The sequence below is a fragment of the Malus sylvestris genome, chromosome 5 (genome assembly GCF_916048215.2).
Source record: "Malus sylvestris chromosome 5, drMalSylv7.2, whole genome shotgun sequence".
NCBI lineage: Eukaryota > Viridiplantae > Streptophyta > Magnoliopsida > Rosales > Rosaceae > Malus > Malus sylvestris.
This window is the reverse complement of record NC_062264.1, coordinates 1,774,924-1,785,618: the sequence shown is the minus strand read 5'-3', so window position 1 is coordinate 1,785,618 and position 10,695 is coordinate 1,774,924. Positions and strand designations below refer to the sequence as shown.

The following is a 10,695-nucleotide window of genomic DNA, read 5'->3' as shown; positions in this document are numbered from 1 at the left end:
CTCTCCCAGAGCTTCATTGTATGACTCATTAGCTTAATACCCCTATAGTTCATGCAATTTTGTACGTCGCCCTTATTCTTGTAGATAGGCACCAAAGTGCTCTTTCGCCACTCATTTGGCATCTTCTTCGTTTTCAAAATCCTATTAAAAAGGTCAGTGAGCCATGCTATACCTGTCTCTCCTAACACCAAATGCATGAAAAACCAGGACTACAAGAGAATAAATAGTCTAGGAAAAGAAAAGGCAATTAGTCACTCTCACCCACAAAAACATGTCCATGTACGTTCACATAAATACTCGAAGAAAAACATTCTAAAAGTGGACTAGCTATTTAGTAACTTGAAACTTGATAAACGACTCAACATGTAATGTTAAAAGGCATCCAAATCAGGTAGGAAATAGTTAGTTTTTGGTTTAAGAAATAGTTAGTGTTTAGTTTACGAAATAGTTAGTTTTTGGTTTAAGAAATAGTCAGTATTTAGTTTACGAAATAGTCACAGTACTAGTTTACAAAATAGTGATAATACTAGTGTTTGGTTTAAGAAATAGTCAGTGCTTAGTTTACAAAATAGTGATAATACTATTACTTGGTTTAATAAATAGTCTATTTAGTTTACAAAATAATGATAGTACTAGTGTTAGGTTTAAGAAATAATCAGTGTTTAGTTTACAAGGTTTTTAGTTTAAGAAATAGTCAGTGTTTAGTTTACAAAATAGTAATAGTACTAGCGTTCAGTTTAAGAAATAGTTAGTGTTCAATTTATGAAATAATCAGTGTTCAGTTTAAGAAGTAGTGATAGTATTAGTGTTCCGTTTAAAAAATAGTTAGTGTTTAGTTTAAGAAATATTATTCAGTTTAAGAAGTAGTCAATGTTTAGTGTAAGAAATAGTGTTCGATTTAAGAAGTAGTCAATGTTCAATTTAAGAAATAGTCTATTTAGTTTACGAAATAGTTAGTGTTTGGTTTAAGAAATAGTCAGTGTTTAGTTTACGAAATAATTAGTTTTTGGTTTAAGAAATAATCAGTGTTTAGTTTACGAAATAGTCACAGTACTAGTTTACAAAATAGTGATAATACTAGTGTTTGGTTTAAGAAATCATTTGATCTAAACTAAACTAGGGCTTGTATAGTTTAGTTGCTCATAGGCTCAAAAATCATTTGATGTAATTTCAAGAAAACTTTCCACATATTTTGAACTCGCCATCTAACTTTATTGGCAACGACCATGCATGATGTATCAGTCGGTAATAGGTCGTTTTTGCATGGTTGACATGCGCTCGAACAAGAAAGCAGTACCAATTCGGGTGCTCAAGCTTAATTTGTACACTTAATTCAACACCCCTGAAAGGAAGAAACTTGTTTGCAGAAAACATATCTACTTGTTACATAATCATATGTTGTATATCCTACTAAACTTAAGAACCCCAAGGAGCTGAGAATGGCCACAAACACAAGGTTAAAGGCTTGTCTGTATAGCTTCATTTCTCATGGAGGTCCAACCTACCCCACGAGAGTTGTTTATCATGCCGCATGGGATGCATTAGATTTGCTTTTTCCCGTTGGCAGATACCCTCGGCATCTTATAAGCCTGTTAATTGGTATATCCATCATGGTCATACCCCCTTCCTATTCGAGCATGTGCTTCTCCTCCACTACAACATGCATTGTCAGATCAAATTCCATCAAAGTGCCAATCAAGATACACGAATTCACATAGATTTCAGCACCAACTTTTTCATCATTTTCTCATCAACCAAACAGAAAAAAAAAAAAAATCGATTCGGTTTAGTTTCCTAGTGCTAAAGCGTTAAAGCACTCACCGCTGGAGGACCATACAACGATGAATGGAAGAGATGGAAAATATACAGAACCAAAGTCTCCAAAGTATATGTCGAAATCAAACCATGATGGGCACCAAGAACATCTTTTCAAACGCAGTAGCATACTAATTAAAGCAAGGTGCTATTATGAGAGCCCATCATGGATATGTTTAGGGAAGCTAAATAACGAGGGACATATATCCAAAAAATCACAAACCACTCAGATCACCAAAAACATATCATAAGATTAAAGTAAAACTATATGAAAAGAACAGAAGCAGGTGGAGTCACCACCCAACAGAGTACAACTAATTGCATACCATTCAAGGTTATCGTTTATAAGGCATAAGTCAGCATATACTTTTAATAGAAGACTTGAAATACCAGTTTCATTAGACAACTCAGAGCTTCCCAAAAAGAATCCGATTATACGAATGAAATCTGGTAAATCATTTAATTCATTTGTGAGAAATTGAACTTCATTTTCAATTCAGCTCTGTGTGAATGACTACCTACACATGAAAGCATAGTGTACATAGCCCTCCAAACTGTGTGAAGGAAATATCGACCCCAATATTTTGTACAAGGCACTTTACAAGCTTAACCTGCCACAACAGAAACAAATAGTCTTACAGAGGAAAATTAAAAGTTTGTTAACTAGAATCAAAATAATGACTAATGACATAGACAAGCACGTAATAATTTAATTAAAGGGAAATGCAAGTTACACAACATCAATTCAACACAAAAACTTTACTAGACATAGATGGCAGCGTCAACACTAAGTTGTAACTTATACCTATCATCAATCTAATAAAGTTAAGAGGTAAAAGCTAAAAACCTTAGCCCGAATCAACTAGACATCTTTCACCATAAACTCAGTAGCCATATTTTGATATTCCCTTTCAAGGACAGTGCAAATGTCATTGGCCAGCGCCTCCTCAACATTCACAACACCCAAAGCAATCAAATCAATATCTCCATCAGGCAGATAGGTCTTTAGAGGTACAGCTAAATCATGGCAAGGTAATTAAATGAATACTGTCATTTATCATTTTCGCTAATGCGAAAGGTCAATAGAAATAGATAAATAGCAGCAAGGAAAGTTTCAGCTCCAGACAACAAATTAACCTAAACAAACAGTTTATATGCAGAATTCAAGCTTACCCAAATAAATGTTCATGCCCAATTCACAAACTATACATACAAATATATCAGACATTGGTTGTTTTGTAGCTCAATAAGCACAACAATTTGAATAAAAAAGTCAAAGACAAAGATTTATACCTCTGTTTTCTGAGATTTGTGCTTAGATCCATGTCAATATTAGATGCATGCATATAAATATCGAAGTCTATAATAATATGAAACAAAGAAAAGAGATGATACATAGTAACAACTCCAAACTGACACAATCAAGACGGTGAATTTCCGATCGGAGCTGTAGTCATTCGTCAGAAGATCTGCAACAAAAGCCAAAATGCAGGGTTTTAGATACTAATTACGCGCAATCAAGAGACGAAAAAACAGTAGAAATATCGCAGAGACGAAGAGAGAGAGAGAGAGAGAGAGTGAAAATGATTGCTTAACCTTGCTTTTTTGCCGATGGTTAAAAGTCCAGGTCCCTTGCTCATCTTTACTGGGAAATTTTGGGAGAGAGAATCGGTGATCCTCTGCGATTTTGACAGAGATGAAGACGGCTCAAAATTAAGTTTGGGGTCGGATATGTGGGTTTTGCATACTGGCAAAGACAGAGATGGAGCTGCGATGCGAAATTAGAAAGAAAAATGAAAGGTTTAGAATGCCAAGAAGAAATGGGGGAGACGGACAGTAGGAGAGAGATCCTCCATAAATGAAGGGAGATATTAGACGGACATAGGCTTTGCTGTCAGGGACAAAATCGAAAATTTAATATTTGGGCCATTTTAATTGGACTGGTTTATTATTGGGCTTTGTTCTAACCATTAAATAAAGTTACTACATGGTTTTTGGTTAACATTTAAAGTTTTTAAACCCTTTTCATTAGTTTTCCTAAAATAGGGTTTCATTAGTTTTCCTAAAATAATAATGCATTCTGATAATGCAATAATAGTGTTCATATCTTGTGTACGTGCGTGTGTGTTTTTTTTGGGTTTAATCGGTTATGACATTGCTTTTCTTCATGCAGTATTTAAAATTACGACCTCTTCAACGGCAATCATATACACATTACTTCTATCTATGACGCTACTGTTGGAGCTGGTCTGCCAATTATTAATACATTACAAGGTCTCCTCGAAACTGGAGACAAAATATTGCGTATTGAAGGCATCTTCAGGTTTGTGGAGAACTTTTGATTTGTATCTTCTCTCTGTGCAAATTGAAAATATTACAAGAGTGGTTCCTCTTTTTTTTTAATGGAGTAACACCTTTGTTTACACGTAAAATCTTGATGTCTGCAAATGCACACCTCATATGACTTTCAACACAAGTCTTTCAACAATTTCACTGGAGGACGCACTTTCAGTGAGCTGGTGGCTGAAGCAAAGCAGGCAGGTTATACTGAGCCGGATCCATGGGATGACCGATCTGGAACAGATGTTTGTAGAAAGGTGCTATGTCCTATCTTTTGTCTGCTTAGTTATGTAGGCTTATAATGTGATGATGTTTCGTCTGTTTAATCAGTTTACGTCCTCAAATTTTGAACGAGACCCTATAGTTTGGGCCCCCATGCCCAAACTCCAATCTTAGCTTTCTTGATTTTTGCTTACTGTTTTGTGTGGGATTTGCCACCTAAGTAAAACCATCAAATGCAGGTGATAATGCTTGCTAGGGAATCTGGTCTTAAGCTGGAACTCTCTGACATCCCTGTTGAAAGCCCTTGTGCCAGAACCGTTGAAGGTAAAATCATTTTCTAATGTACATTACCAAGTGCAAAAGCTCACCATTAACAATTGAATTTTGGATGAGATGTTTTCAGGATAGTGCATCAGCCGAGGAATTCATGCAAAAACTTCCACAATTTGATCAAGAGATGAGTAAGAAAAGACAGACAGCTGAGGATGCAGGAGGAGTAAGTATCTCTCATATACATTTCTTCTCTTATTCCTGTGTGATACCACAATCTTAACCTAGCGATATTTGATCGATATATTAATCGAGTGGTTGTTTAGAAGCTTACTAGCTGTCCATGGGCCATTGGACGTCTCTTATAAATATTTGAATCATATCATTCTGGTTTCCTTCGATGATGCATTATTTCTTTACGTTGTGTTGACATGCGCTATGGATTTTTATTAGCGATAATAGTTTAGAGAAAGTGGATAGTTTTATTTTCCGAGTTCTCGGGGCAGGGATATACAAGAATATAGTAGATGACGAGCACTTTCCCCTCTTGTTTTTTTTTTTTTTGGTCTCTGATATGTTGAAATGATTCTCATCTTCCCTCCTGACTTTTCTTTTTGATATCTGAAGGTCTTGAGATTTGTTGGGGTGGTTGACATGGTCAATCAGAAAGGGGAAGTGAAGCTGTAGACGTACAAGAATGATCATCCATTTGCTCAGCTTTCCAGGGCAGATAATATAATTGCGTTGACAACAACTAGATACAAAGCTCAACCCCATAATACGTGGACCTGGTGCTGCTGCTGAAGTCACTGCTGGCGAAGTCTTCAGTGACCTGTTGCGGCTTGCTTCATACCTTGGTGCCCCTTCATATGGGGGGAAGCCCGCAGCCCGAAGATTGAAATATGGTGTAACACAGCCCGAGTTGTGTACCTTTTTGAGATGCGGATCTGTTGTGGCTCCTGAGAAGTGTAAGTGTAGCTTTTTGATATGAGGAATAGTTATTACCTGCTAGGGATTTGGGGTATATAGTTTTCGTTCATTCGGGAGTGTTTAAGCGAAGCACGTTATTTGTCTCCTGAAACCCTCTCAAATCCTTTATGTACGGAACTAAAAAGAGAACTAAAAAGATAGGGAGAATGAGAACAATCAGCCGGAACTTGAAATCAAACTTCTGATTTGGGAATGATTGCTTGGAGCTCTGATTGCTTACCTTATCTGTCACCTCTTTCAGCAGATCCCCTAGCTCGGCGACTTGGGGGACTCCTACTACATGGTTTGTATCGCGCTTGACCAAGTCTGAAACTACAAGTAAGTTTCAAGTGAAATTGATACATTACCTTGTGCATCTCCACCAGTTAAAGATACCACCCCTGGATGGAGGAAGAGTACTTCCAGAGAAGATGCCACATCTACCTATGAGACAGACAAGGCGATATCACATTTCGGTACTTAGAAGTTTCGTGATTACGAGATCATTCTCCCACAATATTTCCTAATGTCATTTGTACTCACTAAAGGAGAGCTTGAACCTATGTACTTGTGTAAACCCTTCACAATTAATGAGAACTCCTCTACTCCGTAGACGTAGCCAATCTGGATGAACCACATATATCTTATGTTTGCTTTCCTGTCTCTATCCATTTACATACCACACTAATGACCGGAGCAATCTAGCGAAGATCACAAACTTAATACTTTCTGTTGTACCAAAGTCCTCACTGATTTTATGCATCAACAATCCTTAAGTCCTTACCTTTTGCTTTGGTCATGGATGAGTTAACATGACATATTTAAGATGATATTCCTTGGTGTATGCTTTTCACAAACGATATAGTGTTGATAGATGAAACTCATGAAGGGGTAAATGCGAAGCTTAACCTTTGGAGAGAAGTGTTGGAATCTAAAGGTCTTCGCCTAAGCTGATCAAAGACAGAATATATGGAGTGCAAGTTCAGTGCAAATGGAGGCCAAAATGAGTTAGGGGTGAGGATCGGAGATCAGGAAATACCAAAGAGCGACCGTTTTCGCTACCTAGGATCTATCTTGCAAAAGAACGGAGAATTAGATGGAGATCTCAACCATAGAATACAAACTGGATGGATGAAGTGTAAGAGTGCATCCGGCGTGTTGTGTGACTGTCGTAGGCCACTGAAGCTCAAGGAAAAATTTTATAGGATGGCAATAAGGGCGGCGATGTTGTATGGCACAGAATGTTGGGCGGTGAAGCATCAATACGTACACAAAATGGGTGTAGCGGAGATGAAGATGCTTCGTTGGATGTGTAGACACACGAGAAAGGATAAGATTAGGAATGAGGATATCCGAGGTAAAGTAGGAGTAGCCGAAATTGAAGGAAAGATGAGAGAAAATCGGTTACGATGGTTTGGACATGTGCAAAGAAGGCCTACTGACGCTCCGGTTCGAAGATGTACTACAGGACAGAGGTTCAGGGCCGAAGGGGTAGAGGAAGACCTAGGAAAACTTTGGAAGAGACCTTAAGAAAAGACTTAGAGTACTTGGATCTAACGGAGGACATGACACAAAACGGAGCGCAGTGGCGTTCTAGGATTCATATAGCCGACCCCACTTAGTGGGAAAAGGCTTTGTTGTTGTTGTTGTTGATATGTTTAAATGATTCTCATCTTCCCTCCTGACTTTTCTTTTTGATATCTGAAGGTCTTGAAATTTGTTGGGGTGGTTGACATGGTCAATCAGAAAGGGGAAGTGAAGCTGCAGACGTACGAGAATGATTATCCATTTGCTCAGCTTTCCGTGGCAGATAATATAATTGCGTTGACAACAACTAGATACAAAGCTCAACCCCATAATACGTGGACCTGGTGCTGCTGCTGAAGTCACTGCTGGCGAAGTCTTCAGTGACCTGTTGCGGCTTGCTTCATACCTTGGTGCCCCGTCATACGGGGGGAAGCCCGCAGCCCGAAGATTGAAATATGGTGTAACACAGCCCGAGTTATGTACCTTTTTGAGATGCGGATCTATTGTGGCTCCTGATAAGTGTAAGTGTAGCTTTTTGATATGAGGAATAGTTATTACCTGCTAGGGATTTGGGGGTATATAGTTTTCGTTCATTCGGGAGTGTTTAAGCGGAGCACGTTATTTGTCTCCTGAAACCCTCTCAAATCCTTTATGTACGGAACTAAAAAGAGAAATAATAATAATCATGGTTTTCAATACGTGACCCTGATTGTGTTTAAAGCAGTACTTTGACATTTACTGAGATAAACGAGCTACTCCTCTCAGTTGATCTTAGGACTGAGGTAAAACTTTGGATCTCTGAAAAACCTTGAAAGCACTTGTGCCTTGTCAGCTGAGAGGTCTGTGTTTTCCATAATGTGCTCCTTTGATGCTTTGGCAATTCCTTCGATCGATCCGATAGCCTGGTTAAGCTGAACAAATTACCCAGAATAAGAAACCAACGTATGATTATACAAATCAATTTCGTTGATTAGGATGAGATAAGTACCGCATTTGCATCATGATTGTCGATGCCCGGAATGGCTGTGATCACTTTTTGAAATATGCCTGGTGTTTGCACTGTTTGCTTCCTCTTCTCCAACAAAATTGAACAAAATGGGGATGTTTTGAGGTCCTAACTCCTAAAAACCAAAGCATTCTACATAAATACGGTCAAAATTCACACTAACCTCAGCCTTCAATTTTGTTGTGGCATCCCCTCGCTTGCACACTGTAATCAGTGTTTGCTTAGGAGTCTTAGACAAATTACTTGGAAAACAATTCATGAATAAGGTAAGTGAGCCTTGGGCAAGATTTTATTACCCCCACGAGAATGAGCTATTTTCGTTATCTTCTCGAACCCCATTTCCAAGTCCTTAACCAGAACGAATGTTGGCTTGCCGAGTTCCATCCCAAATCTTCACAGATTTAAAAACCATTTGTATCGTTTTGACATATCAAAAATCAATTGGACAGAAGTTTCTTTCGAGTTTTGACATAGCTCACTTGAAGTAAGAACGAACAAACAAATCGTTTTGCTCCTTGGTTGGGAGCGTGATGACAACATATAGATTTGTAAATTGCAGCTTCAGCTTCTGAACTCTGTACAAATAATAAAAGTGATCACGTCAAACACAAAACACAAGCACACACGCATGCAAGAGGCACCGAAAAACGAAAGCAATTAACTTGTTCACCTGCCGAAGAATTGCGAGATGGTACCGGAATCCAAGCTAGTCATGAAAATGAATGCCACAGATGAACCCCCACAGTTGAAAATGAAGTCCTGCAGTGCAAATCCAACCATCAGATGCACCAAAATTATTTTCTTTTCAGTTCTTTTGTCCTTTTAACATGAGATCACATGATTAAATTGAAGGAAATTACGGGGGTAATTGGGACAAAGTTGAGGCGGAAAGAGTTTGCGGCGAGGAAAGTGGAGATGAAGTTGATGAAGGATGGATGTTGTTCGTCCCTCCATGTATTGCTCATCATACAAACCCCACCACCACCACCTGCAATCACAATCCAACATTTAAGATTTCTTCACTCCATTAATCCTACCATTTCCAGCACAAATCAATCGTAATCTTTCTACTCGAAATTCTAATCAAATGGTTAACCGAAGCAATAAAATTATCCAGAATTTGTATCAAACAGATAATTGCTCCACTGGAAAATGATCGAATTCAGACTAATTCAAATTAAGAACTCAGTTTCTAAATTTTCCGAGGAAAAATGAGAGGGGTGAATTGATGAATCGGTGAAAAGTAAAAGGAAAAGTACCTGAATTCATGGATTTTTGTGGAAATTGAGCTGTTTCTTTCACGTTCGCCATTCCCAGAGCTCCCAGAGAGAGAGAATCGGGAGAGAGAGCCAAGGAAGATTCGAGCGAAGCGGGAAAACTGAGGCGGTTTGTAATGTGGAACTGTTTTTCAAATATTAACTGCGGTAGTTGTCTATATTTACGAAAAGTGCCACAAGAAAATGGGCCAGCCCCATATCATATTCAGCCCAAATTTCCAACGACTTGTCCTGCTTCGTCTCTTGTTTTCTCACTCGAGAGACGTTCAGAGAGAGATAATGGAGTCCTCAAATTCGCCTTCCAAACGCCTTTTGTTCGACCGTCGTTACGGTTGGGTGTAAGTCTCTCTCTCTCTCTCTCTCTCTCTCAACGTAATTAATTAAGCGTGAAATAATTAGGATTAATTTTTAAGAATTGATGAATGGAAAGACTCATCAGAGGAAGCTCTTGCTGGTGGCCGAGGGATGTAAGTTTTTTTATTTTTTATTGTTTTGAAATATTTGAGCTTGAATAAAAACCCCACTGGTTGGTTAGCGACAAGGTCTAAAATATCGATAATATCCCGATATTTCCTTCGAAATTTTCGTGTTTTTGGATTACCGATATTTCCGATATCATCGATATTTTAGACCTTGATAGGAACTCTATGTGGTACTAAGTCACTCATCTATCTTACCATGCAATGTATAAAGTGTAAAATATTGTACTACTTCATTATATATAAATGATTTTGGTGTGTTTAAACTTCTTTAATTAATTTCTACATATTTTATACGCTCACAATGTTTGTCAGCTCGCTATATAATAAACTTAAATCAGTTAAATCCATCATGCAATGCATTTTTTATAACGATTTTACCACTTGTAAAACAAAGGGTTAAACCATAGAAAATTCTTGCAAGAGAACAAATATTGTTGTATAGAATGGCTCAAGCAAGGTCGATCTCCTCAGGGACTGGTATAAACAATTTATGAGCTTTTGTGTATTTAACTTAGTTAACTCTAAGAACTACACTAATTCAACAAAACTAAATACTATTGTACGTGACTTAAACAAACATTTAAAAAGGGAAATGGCTTATATAAATAATGATTCAACTAAACAAAACAAGTAAATGAGGAAATTCAAGATAAAATAAATGATTGAAGAAAAATAGATTGACAATATACTAGAGTTCAACCTTTACCAACAACACTCCTACGTAGCTCTTCCAATTGCTTAAGTAATCGAAAACACATATGCTTTGAAAGTTGGGTTTTCCTTGTGT

The 10,695-nt window shown here is 37.8% G+C and overlaps 2 protein-coding genes across 2 annotated transcripts; one reads left to right on the top strand and one right to left on the bottom strand.

The window, feature by feature from the left end:
• Positions 1-4,631: 4,631 nt before the first annotated feature.
• Positions 4,632-7,573, top strand: LOC126621532 (bifunctional aspartokinase/homoserine dehydrogenase 1, chloroplastic-like). The gene is made up of 3 exons (XM_050290067.1): positions 4,632-4,701; positions 4,781-4,873; positions 7,324-7,573. The coding sequence occupies exons 2-3, from the start codon at positions 4,805-4,807 to the stop codon at positions 7,498-7,500; spliced, it is 246 nt and encodes an 81-aa protein (XP_050146024.1). The 5' UTR covers positions 4,632-4,701; positions 4,781-4,804; the 3' UTR covers positions 7,501-7,573.
• A 244-nt stretch (positions 7,574-7,817) lies between these two features.
• LOC126621519 (protein PARTING DANCERS-like) lies at positions 7,818-9,538 on the bottom strand. The gene is made up of 8 exons (XM_050290037.1): positions 9,409-9,538; positions 9,010-9,137; positions 8,820-8,908; positions 8,629-8,724; positions 8,446-8,540; positions 8,313-8,353; positions 8,132-8,215; positions 7,818-8,054 (listed from the first exon to the last, which is right to left on the bottom strand). The coding sequence occupies exons 1-8, from the start codon at positions 9,458-9,460 to the stop codon at positions 7,905-7,907; spliced, it is 735 nt and encodes a 244-aa protein (XP_050145994.1). The 5' UTR covers positions 9,461-9,538; the 3' UTR covers positions 7,818-7,904.
• Between the last annotated feature and the right edge of the window lie 1,157 nt (positions 9,539-10,695).